Source organism: Neophocaena asiaeorientalis, unplaced genomic scaffold, assembly GCF_003031525.2.
Source record: "Neophocaena asiaeorientalis asiaeorientalis breed wild unplaced genomic scaffold, Neophocaena_asiaeorientalis_V1.1 scaffold676, whole genome shotgun sequence".
In the NCBI taxonomy this organism is placed as follows: domain Eukaryota; kingdom Metazoa; phylum Chordata; class Mammalia; order Artiodactyla; family Phocoenidae; genus Neophocaena; species Neophocaena asiaeorientalis.
Genome location: NW_020173914.1, coordinates 609369 through 631877, shown reverse-complemented (window position 1 = coordinate 631877; position 22509 = coordinate 609369). Strand labels below are relative to the sequence as shown.

General features: G+C 36.4%; 1 protein-coding gene across 4 annotated transcripts in view; it reads left to right on the top strand.

The window, feature by feature from the left end:
- Positions 1-20880, top strand: part of PPA2 (inorganic pyrophosphatase 2) — an 84119-nt gene extending 63239 nt beyond the window's left edge. For 2 of the 4 annotated variants that reach the window (XM_024751891.1, XM_024751892.1), the window contains exons 10-12: positions 7232-7301; positions 19570-19606; positions 20673-20880. In XM_024751891.1, coding sequence (XP_024607659.1) covers positions 7232-7301; positions 19570-19606; positions 20673-20701 — 136 coding nt within the window. In that variant the 3' untranslated portion in view covers positions 20702-20880. Of the gene's footprint in view, positions 1-5334; positions 5565-7231; positions 7302-19569; positions 19630-20672 lie in introns of those variants that run through there. The other 2 variants (XR_003004041.1, XM_024751893.1) reach the window with 2 other exon arrangements.
- Positions 20881-22509: the final 1629 nt, after the last annotated feature.

Sequence of the window (22509 nt, the reverse complement as noted above, 5' to 3'; positions counted from 1 at the left end):
TTTTTTTTTTTTTTTTTTGTGGTACACGGGCCTCTCGCTGCTGTGGCCTCTCCCGCCACGGAGCACAGGCTCCGGCCACGCAGGCCCAGGAGCCATGGCTCACGGGCCCAGCCACTCCGCGGCATGTGGGATCCTCCCGGACCGGGGCATGAACCCGCGTCCCCTGCATCGGCAGGCGGACTCTCAACCACTGCGCCACCAGGGAAGCCCTCTCTAACCTTTTACAGTTGTCTTACCACACCTAATTTGATACCAAGTTTTTATAGTGATTCACCTTTATGGAGGCTTTTTAGAGCCTCGATAGTGTGTACAGCCTTAGTGGTTTTAGAGCCTACTTGGTGTTCATAGAGACAGTTCTCTTTCCATACTCCCTTCATCGATGGGCGTAATTACAGCTTTAATTATGAAATTGTAATACCAAAGACCTCTGACATAAAAAAAGTTTGGAAACAAAAACAACTGACTCTTGGTAAGCCTAACTAGGAAGCAAAAGTACACAGTCTTTCTGGAGAGCAGAGTCCTACCCATCTTCACTGTCCTCTTTGAATCAGGAGAAAGTGGGAAGCCATTTACTCTTCAGCAAATACTGATTGAGGGTCTACTGCCAAGTACTGTGCTGATGGGAGGGTTGCTGCCGTGAATACAATAAATAGAGTCCCTGTCCTTCTGGGGCATAAAGTCTGGGCATCAAGAGAGACATTAAAGAAATCATTAGAATAAAGTAATATGGAGTAAAGAATTAGGCAGTCTCAAGGAATATTTTATCCATCATCAGAGGCTCATCTTGGAAATGCTTGGGCATTATAGCTTCCGATTCTGTTTCTCCTGAGTCTAGAGTAACACTGTGGACTCCATCTTCTCCTCCCATTTTTCTTACCTTTTATGTATTGATAGAATACTCTTTTTTTTCAGCATAGTCTTAAAATTTAGGTAATTGTTTCTAACATAAATAGTACAACTTACTAACAAGAAAACTGGGTGTAATGAAATGTCATCTAGCCCTCACTATCCTAGTAACTAATAGACTGAATTCTTCTTTATGGTCAGATATTCTAAGTCAGATATTAATGTGATGGGCTTCTCTAAAAAGAGGGGCCTCTGACTGTCCAAAGAGGTATTTGCTTGCTGTTTGCTTTCCTCTCCTTCCTAATGATACTTTCAGAAAAGCTTTTGCCGTCTTTAACGGGACTTGTATGGTTCGCAGGTTTCCTGAGCTGCACAGCTAGAGAGCATCTCTGGTTAGATTTTCTATAGCTTGATAGCATTCCTTCTATGCTGATTCTAATTATCTTTACTGTGAAGGTAGCTTTATTTCTATGCTCTGTGGAGTCATTTTGCTGTAGCCTCCTAGGTAATGATAAGGATGACATTAGCAATAAGAATTGACATTTATTGAACTCTAGTAGTTTTCAGGTTCTAAGAGTTTTATATGTATTATCTAATTAATATTCACCAGAACCCTATAAGATGTGTATCATTATTATATCCATTTTACATATGAGGGAATTGAGGCCACGTAGAGATTGTGACCTATCGAAGGTCTCACTGTGTGATGGATTTAAGCCAGACTTCAAACCTACTCTCTCAACAGCTTTACTCTTCCTCTGTGTTTTCAAAGAATACAACGAAATTAATGTTTTTAGCTTGAAAATTTTTAGAATATAAGTTTCTGGTTATAAATTTTACACATCTAGATAATTTCAAGTCAAAATATTCAGAATTTTAACTCATTTTTGTCCATATTTTCTTTAGTTTTTGTCACTACTTAATTTTTAAAATATATTTATATTAATAAAATTTTTCTTTCCTTTGTCTTTACCTAATGAATTGCTTCTCTCTCTCAGTTCCTTACAGTGTACTCTGTTATTGATTACCAAACCATCCCCCCTTCCTTCTTAACCTGTTCTCCCCACGCAAATCAGTTTAGGTCTGAACTGAAGACATTATCACAGCAGTTCTCTCAAACAACGTATAGTACAGCACAATTACCCAGGGAAACCATTAGAAAATTCAAATGTGTTGTCCTTTTCTTTAAACCTGGCGAATTAGGATCTCTGAGGAGTAGGGTCTAAGCATCTGTATGTTTTAAAAGCTCCCTGGCTTCTGATGAGCTTCTCTGCTTAGAACCATTAAATCCAAACTTCTCTTAGAAGAACAAACAGGGCCTTCCAGGATTTGGCACTTGCTACCCGTCCAGCCTCATTTTCTGTCACTTCTTGCCTCTTTTTTCGTGTTCCAACAACTTAGAACCACTTGTCACTCCTCACAAACACCATGTTTTCTTATTGACCTCTGGGCCATACTCATTTTGTTTCCCTTTGCCATGATTTTCTTTTCACTTCTTGAAATGGCTGACTTACTTATCTTTTAAGACTTGGTTTTGACTTTGCTTTCTCTAGGAAACTTTCCCTCATCCTAGCCTTGTGCTTGCTAAGGTGCCATTACACTCTATTCCTTGCCCCCCTGTGTAGTCCTATCACTGCATTTATTAATTAACTGCTTGTTTTATGAGTTTGTCTTCTCCTCTAGAGTATAAGTTCCTCAAAAGTAGACTTTCTGTATTTTTTCTCGTGCTCATGACTCTTTACAGACACCTGTAATCTCCCATGTTTTATTAGCAGGGGCTACTGGTCATAGTTTTACCCAAAAAAAAAAAAAAAAAAAAAAAGTAGATGAATAAAGATGTTGTATTCATCTTTATATTCCTTATCCTTGACATGTAGTAGTCACTCAATAAATACTTGTTGGAGTAATTGCTGAATAATATTTTAAAGCCAACAAATAGATGTTTCTTTTTAAATACATTTATTTATTTATTTTTTGACTGCCTTGGGTCTTTGTTGCCGCGCGCGGGCTTTCTCTAGTTGTGACGAGTGGGGGCTACTCTTTGTTGCAGTGCGCGGGCTTTTCATTGCAGTGGCTTCTCTTGTTGCGGAGCACGGGCTCTAGGCGCACAGGTTTCAGTAGTTGTGGCACACGGGCTCGGTAGTTGTGGTGCACAGGCTTAGTTGCTCTGCGGTACGTGGGATCTTCCTGGACCAGGGCTCGAACCCATGTCCCCTTCATTGGCAGGCGGATTCTTAACCCCTACTGTGCCACCTGGCAAGTCCCTAGATGTTGTTTTTTAAATCCAGTAGTGACTCTACTGTTTCCAGGAGCCCTGCATTTATTAAATTATTTAATTGATAATCCTCTTTATCACAGTTATTTTTATTCCTTTTCCCCACTGCTTAATGTTTACTCTGGAAGCTACGTATTTTTTTTAGCAGGGATAATTTTGTTATTTCTGTTTTTACCAAAAACAACTTTAAATTCTTTGTAGGAGAAATACTTTTTGCCATTTGGGTTTACTCTTCAACTCCTCTCACCCTTTCTTCATGGTTTATTTCAAATATATATATATTTTTTCGTATATATATTCTTCCAAATTGTTTATGTCTTGAAGTTGTTTCTTTTACCTTTCTAGAGGAAGGTATATCTGATCCATATATGGATAGCTCCAGTTCTTTTAGCTTTGTATAGATTTACTTCAAAGTCAGTTTTCTTTGACAAACTCTGGAGGTTATGGACCCAAATCATCATTCTTATCTCTTTAAATTTTCTCTCTCCTTTTTTCTTGAGTACTTCGCTTTAGAATGAAAAGCCTTGAGCAATCTGAATCCTGAGCACTGTCTTTGAGGATTCTCATGAGTGTGGGCCTTTGTCTGATTTGAAATTGTCTTGAAGAAAATAATCTTCTCTTTACTAAAATTTCATATTGCTGGCCCTGTAAATTTCATCTTTTAGGTATATGTTTATTATTTGCAGGTAATTTTCTATTTCTGTTTCTTTTTTTTCTTTCTTTCTTTTTTTTTTTTTTCTGTACGCGGGCCTCTCACTGTTGTGGCCTCTCCCGTTGCGGAGCACAGCCTCCGGACGCACAGGCTCAGAGGCCATGGCTCACGGGCCCAGCCGCTCCGCGGCATGTGGGATCTTCCCGGACCGGGGCACAAACCCGTGTCCCCTGCATCGGCAGGTGGACTCTCAGCCACTGCGCCACCAGGGAAGCCCCTGTTTCTTTTTATTTAATCACTTATTTTGCCCTTTATATAGCTATTAATATATCTTTATTATTTGTAAATGAAATTTGGTTTGTTGTGCATAGAAATTTTGGTATTGTTGATCTTTTGTTCTAATGTCGTATCTGCTTATTTTGATCATCAAGATTGTGTGTAGGGTACAGAATGTTTATAAATTTAGAACAAAATATTTCATATCTTATTATAAAAAGGAAAGCAGCACATTCTTCCCAGTCAGTATTTTTAATCTCATTTATAGTAGGCACCATCATCTTTAAGTGGTTATACTGCTTCTCCTTTTGTATGCTATAGTCATAGTTTGAAAGCTAGAAAGAACCCTAAATATTACAATGTTCATGGGGGCTCCATGGTTCAACATTGTATCCCCAGCATCTAGAAATGTCCCTAACACATGGCATAAGAATAATTTTTTGAATCAATAAATAATATGAGTCAGTGTTAACTATTTTTGTATAAGGGACAATTCAGATAAAATTAAAATGTTTCTTGATAACATGCCTTTTATTACACCTTCAAACATTCAAAGTAAAAATCACTTCCTTAAATCCTGAGGAAAGTATATTGCAACCCAGACTGCATTCTTTATTAACTAAAAGAATATTAGGAGGATGGCACTGTTTGTAGAAATAAAATGCTATAAAGAAAAGGGGGGGCTATTGGAGAAATAGTAACAAGGGGTTTTGTAATCTCTCCTCTTTTATATTTTATATATCATTCAAGAATCTCCTAAGTCCATTTGTATATACCTTTCATTTAATTCTTGAAACAGCCATACTAATAATTGGTCCAAGGTGAAAACTGGTAGAGCTTGTTGGCTTCCTAGATTCTAGCTGGTTACTTGTCAAGATATTTTATTGGGGATATTTTAAAAGTTACTCAGTTTTTTTAAATTCACAGAATATTTTAAAAGTTACTCAGTTTTTGAAATTTACAGTGCTGGCTTTAATATTTTCTTTCTTTTCTAATATTTCTGTTGATGGTTTTGCTTTGTTGTGGAAATAGAGGATTACTTTAGAGATAGTTTATTAGATTTAACAGGTAAAAATAGAGAACACCGCCTTAAATCTAAATTTCAGATTTTAATGTAAATGTCTCGTGGCACGTACTTATACTAAAAAAATAGTTTGCTTGGGACATACTTATACTAAAAAATAATTTGCTGTTTATCTGAAGTTCAAATTTAACTGGGTGTTCTATGTTTTATCTGACAACCCTATTTACAGGACTCCCTGTTCTCTCATTACCATTTTCCTAGAATTCCCAAGGAATGTTTCACTTTGGTGTAGTTTTAATGTTAAAAACATTGTGTGTAGCAGGGGCCCCCAACCCCCAGGCCACGGACCAGTACCTGTCCGTGGCCAGTTAGGAACTGGGCCGCACAGCAGGAGGTGAGCGGTGGGCGAGTGAGCGAAGCTGCATCTGTGTTCACAGCCGCTCCCCATCGCTCGCATTACTGTCTGAGCTCCGCCTCCTGTCAGCATGATGGTGAGTTGTATAATTATTTCATTATGTATTACAAAGTAATAATAATAGAAATAAAGGGCACAATAAATGTAATGTGCTGGAATCATCCCCAAACCATCCACCCCTACCCCCCAACTCCAGTCCATGGAAAGATTGTCTTCCACAAAACTGGTCCCTGGTGCCAAACAAGGTTGGGGACCACTGGTGTATAGCATATTTAGTACTATACACCATGTTTTCTTCAGAAGAGTAGCACTTAAGATTTTTCAGTATCTGGTTTTTTGCCTTGTTCCTTTTAAATTTAGTTTTGACTTTCTTTAGAGAAACATCTAACTTATAAAGCCTTACCTTTTTCAGTTTTTAGCTTACTTAAACGTGGGGTATGAAGAAGAGAGTATAACATAGTTTAGTCTTAAAGATGATAATGCCACCTTTCATCAAACATCATCACTTATGCCAAGAATGAAAACAAATTCCACATTTTGAGTCTGGATAGAGAGCAAAATGACCACTTTCATAATTGCTATGTACCCAGTGTCTGATTATGGGCAGATGTAGCTGAAAAGATAAATAAATAACTACAGATCTTTTTATCATATATATCCCAGCATATTTCACAAAGCCATTGCCAAAATAAATTTGATAATGTACATCCCTTAGATCCACTTGGAGAGCACACATGCGTGTGTGTGGGTGTGTGTGTGCATGTGTGTGTTTCATCTATTAATTATCTCCTTTAGGGATCTGCTAATCAATTATTTCTTCAATTCTGAAAAATTAATTTGGCTTTAATGCCCTTCTCTACTACCTTTTTCTATATCCATTTTAATCTGATTTCTTTGATGAAATTTTCAAAAATCAGACTTAATACATTTGAGGGGAATGATGCATTTGCTTTCATCTAGGAGGTAAGAAATAGGTGGTGGGCAGCATGTTTGTGGAGATAGCATGCTGGTCCCCACTGTGTGGGAAGACTTTGGACTTTATAGAGCCTTTACTGGTCATGGGAGGAGCTGCTGTCTATGCCTTGCTAAACTTCCTTACTTGTACAAAAACTGAGCTTTCATGTTCCTGTGGTTTCCTCTCACCACTGTTAGCTTAGTGTTCCATACCTGTCTGAGAAAGAGATTCTACAGCATCTATCAGCAGCCAATTACAGTGTTTATCACCTCACTTAGAGGAAAATTCTTCCTCGTGGTCGTCGTCCTATGGGTCAAATTTGTTTTTTCCTTTTTCTTCAGTAAAGGTGAAGAGTAGTGGAATAGCCTTTTATGTACCAGGAGATTATTTAAATTTGTATACTATCATTTGATTTTTTTTTTTTTAATTCTGGAGGGTGCAATGCTATGGAGCACTTTATATTTATAACTTTGCCTGAAAGAATGTACAAGACCCCAGTTGTCCTAATTTATATTCATCCAGGTCCTTTTTCAGGGTATCTTAATCACATTTCTGCAGTGCTCTAGCATTCTGCATTAGAAGGTCTCTTGTCTCCTTTTGAGTGAGTGAGTGAGAGACAGAGAGAGAGTGTGTGTGTGTGTATGTTATTATCCACTGAGATCCAAAGACTCAACAACTATTGGCTGGGATCATACACTCAAATGTAAAGCACTTGAGAGCTGGTTTTCTTTTTGGTAATTGCTCCTTTTTTATCCTGTTTAATAATAATATTCTCTTTTCCTCTCCAGCACAAATGTGCAGGTATGTGATAGCCCTTTCCATTGCTCTCAAGAGGAAGCAAGATCATTAGTTGAATCGGTAAGGAACAAATGTCCAAGGCATCCTTTATTCTTATAAATGTCATGGGGAAGTCTAGCAGACATTCTGAAAAATCTAGCAGTGAAATGTATCAAGACTTTTGGGGAGCATAAAATTTTAAAATAACATTAAAATTATTTTTTCATGCAGGGAATTTAGATTAAAAACCTTAAAACCTTTTAGTTGTATTTCTGTTTTCTAAAGTACATTAACCACTTAACTTGATTTCATATGATACTATTTTTCACCAGTTTATTGTTGTGTGAATGCATTTGCCCTCCTCTGTTCTGACCTGTTCCCATGAGTTATCCACAATCCAGTGTCTAAATTGTGACTGGCTGCTGGCACAGGTGCATTTCGGCTCAAAAAAAATGAAATAAATACATCTCTTTTCCTTTTTTTTTTTTTTTTCCCATTTAGTTTGGTTACCTCACAAGCTTTCCTTCTCTTAACTAAGAAGATACCCTTGGATTTTTACATGTCTTAGTGATAATACTGCCTGGAGGCAACTGAATTTATTAGCAAAGTAATGCTTGATTTGGAAACCACTAAATAAGGAAATTCAAATTCAGATAATCAAGTAATGTTGCTGTGTAAAGTGTGTTCAGGAGTGATCTTAGGCTAGAAATCCCATTTATAAATTGAGGGGTTTGGGGTATTTTTTCTCTTAATTATCGGATAGAAACTAGTGAATTTAGATCTTAAGGAACAACAAAAATGTTTGCTTACAATGGCTGCTTTGAATTTTTTTTCCATTAATTAATCAGTTATTTAATTATTGCCTGCTACGTGTGGTTAGAATCTAGGTGCTGGGGATGCAGTATTAAAAGACATAAAAACCTCTTTCCTCGTATAGCTAACATTCTAGTTGGGGTGATGGATAATAAATACACAAGTGAAATATATAGTGTTTGTGAATGCGATAAATGCTATGATGAAAAATGAATGAGGGAAGAGGGGATAAAGTGCCAGGAGTGGGATGGGAGTTGTAGTGATTGAAAAGTAGTAGGGAACAGCCCCACTGAGGGGAGAACGGACCTGAGTCAAGATTTGTAGAAGGTAAGGGACTGAGCCAAGTGACTATGTAAAGGAAGAGAATTCCATGCTGCAGCCCAAAGGCCATGAGGCAAGTGGGTACCTGACATGTTCAAGAAATAACCGAGGAGCCACAGTGGCTGGTGGAGTAGAAAGAGTCTAAGGGAGAAAGGAGGAGATGAGATCAGAAATGCATGGATCTGGGGGTGAAAATGGAGGCAAATTATTATGAAAGACACTGTAAAATACCCTTAGAGACTATTTTAAGAATTTCATTTCTTATTCTGAATAAGAAAGAACCATTGAGGGAGTGATATGATCTGACTTAGATTTTTTAACAAGATCATTCTGGCTGCGTTGGTGAGAACGGGCTGGGGAAGCAAGGGAAGATGCAGGGGAGCCATGACAGTAGTGCAGGCTACAATATCGGTGTATTTTCTTCAAGTTTTCAGTTTTATATCTGTGTCATTACATTCTGAACTTAGTTCTCATCAATATTTATTATTAATTCTTTAAGAAAAAAATTAAGGAAAACAAATTAAAAACTTTATTCACGTAGTCTCCCACTAATCTCAGATTAAGACTGTTTCATTCATTTTAGTTTGGGTTTTATAAGTGATAGATATAATAGATACTTGTCTTAAAATTAGCTGTAAGAATAAAGTTTCAATATTACATCTTTTTTAAAAAGTTTTTTCCTAGCATATTAGTAGGAAAAGTCCTCTTGGAAAAAAATAATAATTGGAGAACATGGATATGATCTGGATAGTTTGATTTGGGAAACAAGATTAGAATTCAGAAGCATTAACATCCGGAGCTTTAATTACATGGTGGTAGCTTTGTTGTGTTTCATAATAATGAAGAAGGTGCTATACTGATTTTTCACTGAGGAAACTATGGTAGAAAATCAAAATGCGGAGAAAGCAGTCCCTCGTCATCAGCTCTAGTGGAATTTACTGTATATGGGATTTCACCATTAAAAATTTGTAAATCAAAGAATTGCTCTATTAGCAGCCTCATTAGTGATTCAGAAGCTCAGATTAGGTAACAATTTCTCCTGCAAATTTTATCAACTTGTAATGATGAAATTCTTTGTAATCAGAGCATTTTGACTTGGCATTTTATCTCTTCACAACCACATTGAGATGTTTGAATCAGCATTACTTAGGTACATATTCCCAGATCTCTCTATTTTGCTATATATTGAATGTTGCACTGACTTCAAAGTACTGTCAGCTTTTGTTTGTCCTTTGCTTGCTCAGAATAACTTAAGACATTAAAGTCATCTATCAAACTTGATCATATTCAGACCACATCAATCCTGGGCCTGTATAGAAACGAATTATAACCCCAAGGTTTATTAGTGGACTTAGAATAAGTGAACTCATTCTAACAAGTTAATCAACTTAGGTAATATTATCTTAAGACAGATGTGTAGATGTTAAATGAGTCTGGGGACTTCCCTGGTGGTCCAGTGGTTAAGACTTTGCCTTCCAGTGCAGTGGGTGTGGGTTCGATCCCTGATCGGGGAGCTAAGATCCCACATGCCTCGTGGCCAAAAAAACCAAAAAAGTAAATAAAACAGAAGCAATATTGTATCAAATTCAATAAAGACTTTAAAAATCATCAAAAAAATCTTTAAAAAATAAAAAAATAGATAAATAAATGAGCCCGAAGTTATGCTTAAAACAGGGCCAGATAGTAATACAAGTTTTCACTTTCTAGATGTATATTCACAGAATATTCAGAATGATCGTTAATTAGGTGAGATTTTAGGATCAAGTAATCGGTTTTGGTGAACATATACGTTTAAAGTATACAAAGAAAAGAAATGGACTAAACTCTTGAGGGATTAGGAGAACTGTTGCAGGAAGCATATACTGGTGAACATATATTGATCAAAATACAATTAAGTGTAGTAGCATTGAGGCCTCCCCCCAAAATCATTAAGTGGTCACCCAACAATATGTACAGATCAATTAAATTAGGAAAAATAGTGTCACCATAACCAAGAAAAATAAAATAAAAGCCAACACCCTGATGACTATTATTTGGATGCATTTTAGAAACAAAAGAGAAAATATCTACAGAAGTAATTTATCAGACGTAGGTTAGAGATCTTAAGAAGGATAGCTGATCTGAGGAGGATAAGGAGAACTGAAATGGTCAGAAAGGTTATTGGATTTTGTTTATAAATACAGATGTTTGAATTATATACAACCATGAAAGGCATGGCTGTGTCAAAAACAAGGTTTGCTACTTAGATATGAACACACTAGGGATCCACAGAGGCAGTTGGTTACTCTGGGCTACAGTGTGTGGCCACCAGCAACAGGAGTAACTCTCAGTGGTAGTTCAACCACAGGACCACCCAATTACATTTTTTTGGATAGTGTGTCTTTTTTATAGCCCAAAAGGTAGGACTCTTTCCCAGTTTTTGAAGACTGTATGACCAGAAGTTGGAGATTTATTTCAGGGAACAAGGTTCAGAGCCTTTATAGGGAACAAGGAATGTATGTTTGTGTGTGTGTGTGCACACATGAGTGTGCGTGTGTGCACACATGTAGTTTTCCTTTCAGATCTAATATCAGTGGATATTTAATGACAGTTGATTCTGGGATTTAAGATGCTAGTTTTAGGATCCTTTACTGTATATAAAGTGTTATTTGGAAGATATATTGAGAAGATGGGAGCAAAATTTACAAGCTTTATCAATATATATAATTAGAGAATAGATTGTTTTTTCTAGTACATGTGGACACTTCCAAAAGTTGAGTATATGTTAGGCCACAAAGAGTTGGAAAAAAAATACCAAAGAGTTGAGGTAATGCAGACCACTTTCTTTGTCAACAGTATAACAAGGTTGCTAATCAGCTGTAAAAATATTAAAAGAAAAAAACCCCAAATCTGTGTTGTTTGGAAACTAAAAATACATCTCAAGTCATGCCGCAAAAAAATGAATTATGAAAAATTATAAAATATTTTAAATTGAATGACAACTAAATCACTCTATGTCAAAACTTGCATGATGCAGCAAAAATAATTTTTGAGAGAAATTAACTGTACAGCAGAAATGAAGAAAGAAAATTGAGAGGCTGAACATTCAACTCAACAAGCACTCTGTTTTTTTCTATCTTTTTACATTATAAGAGAGAAAATTATAAAGAGTAGAGCAAATATTTAATGAAATGGAAAACAAGGAGATGATGAAAAGGATCAATTTAAATAAAAGCTGGGTTTTCTTCTTTTAAGGCTAATAATATAGACAAGCTTATTACAGGAAAGACAGTGAAATAGAGAAGCCATAAATAAAAATATCAAAAATTAAAATTAAGACATTATTACAGACACAGGAGATATGTAAGTAGTCAGAAAGGAATACTCAGGACTTCCCTGGTAGACTCCATGCTTCCACTACAGGGGAGACAGGGGGCATGGGTTCGATCCCTTTTCAGGAACTAAGATCCCATGTGCCACGCGGTGTGGCCAAAAAAAAAAGAAAGAAAGAAAGGAACATTCTAAATTGCTTTTGGCAATACCTTTCTAAACACAGATGAATTGACAATTTTTTAAAAATATAAATTACAATGTCAAATCAAGAATAAACAGAAAACCCAAATAGACTTATCAACAGTTTAAAGGAATACTTATTATGAAAATGACAATTTATCCCATATTAATTAATGAAGTCAATCTGTTTTTAATCAGAATTTCAATAGGGTTTTCACTGAACTTGGTAAGATAATCCTAAAATGTATATGGAATATTAAAGGGCCAGGAATAACCTAGAAAAGACTGACAAATTTAAAGTTTTTTTTCAAGCTGTAAACAATTAAAGATACCACAAAATAAGTCAAAAGATAAGCCATTGATTGGGAGAAGGTACTTGCATATAAGTGACAAAAGGATTAACAACTTATTCAAATCAACAAGAAAAAAATAACCAGTAGGAAAAAAAATGGGCAAAAGTATGAATGGGCAACTCACAAGAGAGAATATTTAAATTACCAGTAAATATGTGAAAATCTGCTGTATTTCCCCAGTGATCAATGAAATCAAATTAAGACATAGTGCAATTTCATAGTTATCAGATAGGCAAACGTTTACAAGTGTTTTTAAGCAAGTGGAGAAGGGAGACCACTCGTACTTGTTGATATGCTTTATAGGAGTGTAAATTAGTACAGCTACCTTGAAGAGCAATTACGTGATTTCTAGTATAGTTGAAGATGCTTATAACCCACTACTCTGAAGTTACCTTTCTAGACGTACATCCTACAGAGACACTAATACATACGTTTTTATGATCAGACATGGGAAAGTTGGAAACTGGACAAATGTCTGTCAATAGAAAACTGGGTAAATAAACTGTAGTATATTTGTACAGTGGAATACGATACCACAGGTAAAATATGTGAATTAGAACTATATGACTCTACATGGATAAAACCTGAAAGTGCAGTATTGGGTGAAAAAAGCATTTGCAGCAGGATATAGTATGCATTGTTGAAGTAAATTTTAAAACACCCAAAGCAGCACCATATATTTTTAATGAATACAAACAGATACATTGCTCGCATTTTAGAAACATAAATAAGAACAATAAACACCAGTTTCAGCATAGTGGTTAGGAGAAGTTACTTCTGAGAGGGAATAAAAATAAATAAGGTCTTTATTTTTGATGAGTTGGGAGAAAAAGAGACTTCACTTGTAACTTTTCTGAAATAACAATGTTAACTCTAAAAAAATCTAGAGAGTAGATATTTGTTATAATGGTCTCTTCATTTTCTGTGTGTTTGAAGTATTGATATTTCATAATTAAGAGAATTTGTATGCCCAGAAAAACAACACAGAAAATTAATGAAACCAAAAATTGACTCTTTGAGACCAGCAAAACTGATAAACCCTTTAGCCAGAATGTTCAGGAAAGAAAAGAGAGAAGACAAATCTTTAATGTCAGGAATGAGACAAGTGGCATCACTACTGATTTAGGAGCTATTAGGAGAACAATAGAGAAGTATTGTGAAAAAACTGTATACCAGTTAATTTCACAAGCTGGATGAAATGGGCAGATTCCTTGAAATACATAAACTACCAAAACTCACTGAAGAAGAAATAGGCATAAACAACTTAAATTTGCATTTAAAAACCTTTCTGTAAATACAACTCTACAACTCTAGACCTCGGACCCCACTGCTTTTATTAAGCATTGTAGTGAAGCTTCTAGCCGTGCAGGAAGGCATTAAAAAGAAGGAAAAGGCATCCAGGTTATAAAGGAAGATGGCATGAATGTCTATATTAAATATTCCATAAAATCTAAAGATACTAGAATAAGTGATTTTTAGCAAGGTTGCAAGATATAAGCTCAATATACAATTAGCAATTGTATTTTTATATATTAGGAACAAAAATTAATGAAAAATAAATACATTATTTATAATTGCTTCAAAAATATGAAACACTTAGGAATAAATCTGGAAAAAAAAAAAAGTGAAGAACCTGTACCCTGAAAACTGTAAAACATTGCCCATAGATAGCAGAGAACTAAGTAAATGGGAAGATGTATCATGTTCGTGGGTTGGAAGACTCAATATTGTTATGATGTCAGTTCTCAAATTGATCTATAGATTTAATGCAGTATCAATCAGATTGTAATACACTTTTTTGTAGAAATTAACAAACTCATGTATGTGAATACTAAGGACCTAGATTAGACTCAACAACTGTGTAAAGAACAAAGTTAGAATACCAGCTTTGTTCTTTACAGACGTTTTATACAGCTACAGTAATCAAAATAGTATAGTAATGGTATAAAACTAGAGAAAGATCAGTTAAAACAAATCCAGAAATAGACCTACATATATGTGGACAACTGATTTCCCAAGTAATAAGTTTTCAGCAAATAGCGCCTGAACAGTTGGTTACTCCGTACGGGGGCAGTTAACATCAGTATATACTGTGGCCACCTCTTTCATCCCTAAACTTTACCAGCAATCTCATAAACGCATGTTGGCGTTTTCATAACCAGGCGAAGGACTTTAGGTGAATCCATCATCAAAAGTGTCTGATGTGAGTCTGAGGGATTGTTATCGCTTAAAAGCAATAGCACTTAAAAAAATTCACACCAAAGCCATATTAACATTGTTTTAGAGGCCCACAACAAAGATAATCAATAAAGCAGCTAGTTTAGAAGTGCACACTTTGGGGTTCTGTGCTCTAATGGGAAACTACCAACCAATGAATATTTTTAAATAGTTTCAAATATGAAAAGTAATGACCAGAAGAATAATGTTACAGCTCATTATAGTTGTTGGATAGGACTTTTAACAGCATGCTTCTCAGATCGTTTCCTTTGGGCATGTACTTCATCTCTGCTTAAAGCTATTGATGACATCAAGAATAGTTTCCTTGCACATCTCAGAACAAGATGACAATCCTTGGCTTCTGGTTTTTTAAATCAAGCCGACTCAAAACTAAGTTCTGAAATCACTGTCTGGGATGCCGTCTTATTACCAGGGTTGCTTGGACCTCTTGGACTGCCTAGGCAAGAGACCCTTCCCTCTGTGGGCACTCACTTTACATCTCCATCAAAGAGGACTGTGTTTCCCTTTAGAGTGGAACCTTTCTGTGGATGTGATTTTTCTAATGAGGTCATGCTACAATATTTATGCCATACAGATTTGTTTTATTTGTGACTCTGAAAATGAACATCTTTGTGGCAGTTTACTATTAAAAAATTTAAATGATGTATTTTCTTGGTAAATCAGGATCTGATTCTAGTATATCTCCCTCTTCCTTTCCGTTTCTTTCCTCCTAAAAGCTTCACTGCATTACCACTCAAAGATGAACAAAGGAGATGAAAGTAAAATAATTTTTTTCAGCTACTAGCCAATTGTATACATTCTTGAAAGGAAGAGGAAGTAGATTAAACTAACATAAACCTAAAATACTCTTACAGGGACTTCCCTGGTGGTCCACTGGTTAAGACTTCGCACTCCCAGAGCAGGGGGCTGGGGTTCAATCCCTGGTCGGGGAACTAGATCCCGCGTGCCACAACGAAGACCTGGTGCAGCCAAATAAATAAACAAAATATGTTAAAAAAAAAAACAAAAAAACTCTTACATTTTGTTAATGGATAACTAAGAATTGGTCACGTTTTGTTGATTTATAAAGCAGAAATCAGAAAAGAAATGTGAAAATAAAATGAATATAGATGAGGGAGATTGAGGTACAAACTTCGTTACAAAATAGATGAATCATGGGGATGAAGTGTACAGCAAGGGGAATGTAGTCAATAATACTGTAAAATCTTTGTATGGTGACAGATGGTAAGATTATTTTGTAACGCATAGAAATACCGAATCACTATATTGTGCACCAGGAACTAACCTAGTGTGGTAGGTCATTTATACTGCAACAAACAAACACACTCAGAAAAAGAGATCAGATTTGCTGTTACCAGAGCGGTTGGTGGGGGGAGGAAGAATCGAATGAAGGCAGTCAAAAGGTGCAAACTCCCAGTCATAAGATAAGTAACTACTAGAGATACGCGGTAGAGTAGGCTAAATAGCATTCACGCCACTGTATGTTACATGTGAGAGTTGTTAAGAGAGTAAAGCCTGAGTGCTCATCACGAGGAAAAATGTGTTTTCTGTTTCTTTAATTTTGTATCTATATGAGGTGATGGCTGTTCACTAAACATATTGAGGTCATCATTTCATGATGTAAGTTAAATCATTATGTTGTACACCCTAAACTTACACAGTGCTGTATGTCAATTATTCTCAGTAAAACTGGAAGAAGAAGAAAAATGAATATAGAGTAACTGCGTTATGAACCATGGAAACATAATGTAGGGAGAGAATACCCAAGGTAATTTAATTCAACTAAAACCCTACTGCACCTGAATGAAAAATCAGGAACTTTTTTCTCTTTAATTTTGAATCCTTATAATAAAGTAAAAGAACATCAGTCTTCATATCATGTAGTAAAGCAAGCTTTTATGTTGGTTGAGTGTGTCATGTTTGTTAATTAATTTGAACAAATGTAACCTGCAGGTGAAAATGCTTATAGGGACCTGGTGGGGTTATCTGAAGGAGTACAAAACAGTTGTTTAATAGTTCATATTCATTTAAAATACAGTTTATACATGAGTAGGGACAGAAAAGAGTAAGCCTTCTTTGGTTGATAAAAGAGGAATACTTTGGTAATAAGAACACTAAATTTGTTTGAAAGAAATTAAAGATATGAATATTCATGAGAAGTATTTTTGGAGTGGGAGAGGAAAGGAGATAGCATTTTTAGAATGTGAGTATAAAGTAATACAATTTCCTGGAGAATTTATCTTAGATGAGTAGAGGGTGCCCACATTCATCCCCTACTGAGAAATTAGGAGAAGTAAGTAACTGAAAATCCTTCTGTTTCTTACAAGGAAAATGTAATGATGGTGACTTCTGAGAGTGAGGGTTGGGATTAGGTCACTTTAAAATGCTGCTCTGTGCATTTCTTTGTTCTTCCATTTTCTGTAAGCAAGTGTAATGTTTAAGAATCAGGAAGTCATTGACAGTAGGTGATGAGTTAAATAGCTGATGTGTATCATGAACCCATTGTTGTTTTCAAATTTAAATGTTGGTCTCTTTTGACATATGTTAATATGGAAAAGTGTAAAAAACAAAAAAAACCTTCCAGACTTTCATAGTTATTTTATCTCTGTTAGATTTACCTGTGATGTTTGTTTTCTTTTATATGAGGCTTTGTACAGTCTGAATATATTCTACCAACCAAGAAATATATTTTAGGAATAAAGAAATAAAGCATTCTGGGAATTATTTTTAAAATAAAATGTAATGATAAATGTTTTAGGTAGAGTAGTTTGTCCATTTCTTTTCTGTAATGCTTTTTAGGTTAATGAGAAGCTGCTCGATTATTCTATTTCATATATCACACATTTTCTTCCCCTGAAATGTTTGACAGCTCCAGCAAGAAGCAGCTGCTAATTTTAAGCAGGAAATCTAAACAGCTACCTTTCCAACAAACTCTGTAATAGGCGTCCTGCACAATTTAAAGAGCGTAAGAATTTCAAAGAATAAGCAAGTTATTCTGTTTTATAGTCTATTTAGAAAAACAGAGCCATCAAATCCCAAAGGCCTAATCTCAGTTTTTATGTTGTAGTGTTACTTTCACACCCAGAATGATTTAAGTTCTGCCATCCTCAAAACCAACCATGGTTAAGCATTTTCTCTGTGCTAGGAAGCTGAATAGAATTTTCTTTCGGTTTTTTTTTTTTTTTTTGGAAGTGCTTAGAAAAATCTCAAGGATGTTTTGCATAAAATTTGTACAGAGGTCTTCTTTATTTACATTGTTATATCATCATTTTGTATGATAGAAAATAAAACAAAGCATATTTGATTAACCTTTTTCTCAAAGAGTAGAAGGAAAACTAACTTTAACCCATTTATGATTCAGGGGAATGTATTAGCCAGTGTTTTTTTCAGAGAAACAATCAATAGGAGATACATATGAAGAGATTGTTAAGGCTTGGTGATTCCAAAATCTGCAGAAGGGGATGGCCGGCTGGAGACCCAGGAAAGCCAGGGATTCAGATGAAGTCCAAAGGCAGTCTGCTGGGAAGGCTGGTCTTTTTGTTCTGTTCAGGCCTTCAGCTGATTGAATGGGGCCCACTCACATTATGGAGGGCAATCTACTTTACCCAGAGTTCATCAGTTTAAAAGTTAATCTCAGCCAAAACCAACCTCCAAGTTGGCACATTAACTATCATAGAGAATCTTTTAATATTGCTGAAATTTATATTTTCCTGCTGAGTTGTTCTTCAGGACTGTCCTTAGACCTAAGGAGGGCCCTGCTTTGGGTCCTTCCTTTTAGAAGGTCCTGCTTTGGCCCTCATCCAATCACGTCCCTCCTCAGAGGGCAAGACCGAGGGACCAAAGTTGTGCATTCACCAGGAGCCCAAGCCCCCATTCTAGACCACCTTTTAGTTACTCAAGTCCCTGGAATTCCTTACCCAGATAGCTGCAAGCCTGTTTCCAGGGCCTACGTGGGCATCTCCCCCAAAGTGTACATTCGTGACTGTGTGGACTCTGCTCACCATTACTTCTACAGGGGCCTGTGGGTGGCTGTTAGGAGGCAGGGGATGCCTAGATGTGTGAGCTACCCTTGTGCAGGTGAGGCCCTCAACACAGAATGGAGCCTGGGGTAGCAGAAGCGGGGTGGGCTGAAGGCCATGTGCCTCTTTTCCGTACTCTGCCATGTTCAGGCAGTCTCTAAGGTGTCCAGAATGCTAAACGAGAGCTTCCAAGCCAGTGCAAAGGTATATTTATCAAGATAGTAGGAGGCAACAGTTTTTATAGTCACTTTATTAGCTTGATTTATAACCTTTAACTACTCAGATGTATGATATATGGGTCTCCATTTGTACATTTGCCCCAGACCTCAGATATCAGAGGCAGATCTTTCCCACTAAGGCTGAGCAAATTCAGAGAATTAGAAGTTGATTATTAAATTTGAAATCTGAAAAGTGTGTTATAAAATCAGGGTGGTGGTTATACCTCAGGGAGAAGAGGTTATGATTGGGGAAGTGCCTGGCATGTTCCATTTCTCGACTTGGGTGTTGGTTACATAGATGCTTATTCTGGTTATCTTGGGCTTTGTGCATTCTCTGTGGAGAATGGATCTCTCTTTAAATGTCTTTTTAAACCTTTAAAAATGTATTATGCTTAATTAGGAAAAAATCTTATATCTCATAAAAACTTTTCAATCTTGTCTACCACAGGTTATGTCTGTTCTAGGAATCTTGGCCCAGTCATCAAAAGAGAAAAATTAATTTAAACACTTTAGAAGACAGCTAAATACATTATATAATGTCTCTCTCTGTGTGTACCTACGTACATGTGTGTGCATGTATCTATGAATATGTGTTTTGGATTTTTGTTCTCAAGGCCTCAGCCAAAGAAGAAACTGAAAGAAAACCCCTCTCCTCTCTTCACATTCTCAGTAGTTCGCATGGGTTAATGACAGAAAATTTTTTCAAGAATGTTTTTTTTTCTTATTTGACTCTTAAGTCTGTGGTTTGTTTATCTGAAAGAACAGGCAATAACAATAAAAGGCAAAGAGGAGTATTCCCTCTGTTCTATAATTTCATGTTAAAAGAAAACCATTCTGGATATAGTTTCCACATCTAAACGTTCATTATAACAGAGACTCTATTCTTATCTTTCAGGTGTCATTTTCACTGAATAAAGGAAGTAATGAAGAAGGTATGGTATATGCTGGTTCTTGAGGAGCTAGATATGTAAATTTATTCATTTACAGTAGTGGAGACCCCAAAAAATACAATAGATTAATTTAAAAATTATATAAACTAAGTAAAGTACTTTTTTAGTCATTATAATTTTCAGATGAAATCAATTATTTCCTAATTTCAGAAAATAAGGAACATGTTTATTACTTTTAGGCTAGAAAGTAGTTTGATTGTGCAGTGATGGTTGGTGAAGTACTGAGGTTCCAGCTAGTTCTGATAAATTTTAAGCCTCCAAATGTCTGCATTTAGGAGACTTTATTAATTATCTATCATCATTTTAATGAATCACTCATTTTAACTAAAGATCTTAAAATCAAAATTTATAGTAGGATTAAAAATAGCATTTTTTAAATTACCATTATTTGAAGCTGTTTTGAGAAACAAATAAAAATGTTCTGTAGTAAAAATTTCAAAATACAAGCATGTGCATGTATCATTTGCCTTTTAAAATATTGCAAGGCTTTTTTGCCTTTTTGTTTTAATATGAAACTTTAGAAGAATATTCAACTTGCAAGTTTGGAGGAAAAATGAGAACTATTTACTATGAATCGAGTTGTAAGATGTTTAGAAAGGAGCAAATGTATAGACATGATTTCGTGGGAAAGCAAACTATATTCCTTATATGGGAAACTAACACATTGTTTCTTTGCAATACTATCCCATTTTGGGTATTTGACAGACAGTCAGATTTTACAGTACAGGGTTTTCCTAGACCTTTCATGCAGTAGCTAGGACACTAGCTTCAGTACTATTCAATAAAGACTAAAGTGACCCAGTAAGTTGTAGGAAATAAAGTGGGAAGGCTCTAGAATATAAGGCCTTAGCCAAATGAGAGAACTTAGGACGAGAGTTTAAAGGTGAGTGGCTTTAAATATAGAAATGTGTCATACTAAGTTCTGATTGTTTTTATCTGCCTAAATCTTTCCGAAAGGTCTAAATTAAATTTGTCTTATCCTCCTTTCCTCCCCCCCTCCCTCTCCACCCCTTCCCTAACACCCTGCTTCCCCCATTTTTAAACACAGATCAAGTATGGCACTTCCTTGGCAAGTGATGAGAACATTTGAAGTTCTGCCATCAGGATTCCAGTCTCTAAAAACTCCAAGACTCCATCTCCCCCAAGTGCTAGAAACAAGCAGATCTATGAGAATTTGCTAACTTCCTTTTGAAACTTTTTTTTTTTTCAAACTTCCTGGGATATGCACAGTGTAAATAAACATTTAAATTTTTGAATTAGTCTCCTTTGGATATTTATTGATGTGAAAAGATGTTGTTGAATTTCATAGCAAAAATTTAGAAGCATTGAGTTTCACCAGTTCCAATTTGCATGCCTGAAGGAACCCAATGATTTTATTACCTTTTTTTTTTTTTTTTTGGTACGTGGGCCTCTCACTGTTGTGGCCTCTCCCGTTGCGGAGCACAGGCTCCGGATGCGCAGGCTCAGCGGCCATGGCTCACGGGCCCAGCCGCTCCGCGGCATGTGAGATCTTCCTGGACCAGGACGTGAACCCGTGTCCCCTGCACTGGCAGGCGGACTCTCAACCACTGCGCCACCAGGGAAGCCCTATTAACTTTTATTTCTGTGAGTTAATATAAAAATGATAAATTTAGTAAGTTAATAAGATTTTTATAGATATTATTGCTCTCATTTTCGTACCATATTATGTTTTTTGAGTCCATTGCTGGTGGAGACTTCATTTAGCCAACTTTTGTCCTCTTAATAGTCCTGTGTAAATGTGTTTACATTTATTCAGGCTCTTTCCTACCATTTATTTTGTAGGTCCTAAACTCCATTTGATTCTCATCAGGTTCTCTTAGTTTTACTTCTCATCTCTATGGTGATCACTCCCAAGTCTACATAAGAAGCCCAGGTCTCTCTCTTGGGGTCTGTCTAGCGGACATCTCTTTAAATGCCTTGGATCCCTCTTGTCCGGAACTGAACTGATTATCTTCCCTTTTTCTTGAACAGCGGAATTAACATTCTCTTAGTTCCCCTGTCAGACCCTTGAAACCATATTGAATCTCCCTTTTCCTCTCTTTACTCATGAAGGTCATCTAAATGTTTCTTTGCCCCCTCCATTCCTTTGCACCCTTATTATGCAGGTTTTCCCCCTTATTTCTCCCAGACTCTTGTAACAGCCTCCTAGCTCTTCTCCATGCCTCCAGATCCATCCCTCTGCCTCGTTCCCATTGCTCCAGCCCAATTTCATGCCCTCTTGCCTCCTAACCAAGTTGATATCCTACCTCTGGCTTTCCTTCCTGCACATCATCTTCCACATTTCCAAATGGTTATGCTCCTAAAGCATGGATAGTGCCTTGTTAGATTTTTCTCAAAATGCCTTCAATGGCTTTTCATATTCTTGAGAACAGAAATCAGGAATGCCATCTTTCAGCCATATCATGTTACCCCTTCTCCAAGCACATCTTGTGTTTTTCACATTCCCAGTTCTGTGCTTCTGTGGCCAGTTCTGTTCATATTTTTTTCTCCCCTTTTCTTTCTATTATCATTATGAACACATTGCATTTACATAATATGTTTTGTGGTTTACAAAGCACTGCTATAATAGCATTTCTTGAGCATCTATTGCATGTTGGGCAGTGTTCTAGACGTCATGCATGCATATACCCTATAAGGTGGAAATTGCCCACTTCACGTTGAGGCTCCGAGAAGTTTAATAACTTGCCAGAGGTCACAGAGATAGTAAGTTTCAGAGCCAGAATTAGGACTCATGACTACATGGCTCTAAATGCTATGGTTTTTTCACCCTGCTTTGCATGCTGCTTCCCTCCTACAGCCACCTTGTGATGTGGGCAAAGCTCAGAGCATGCCTATTTTACAGATGAGGAAACAGGCACAGAGTT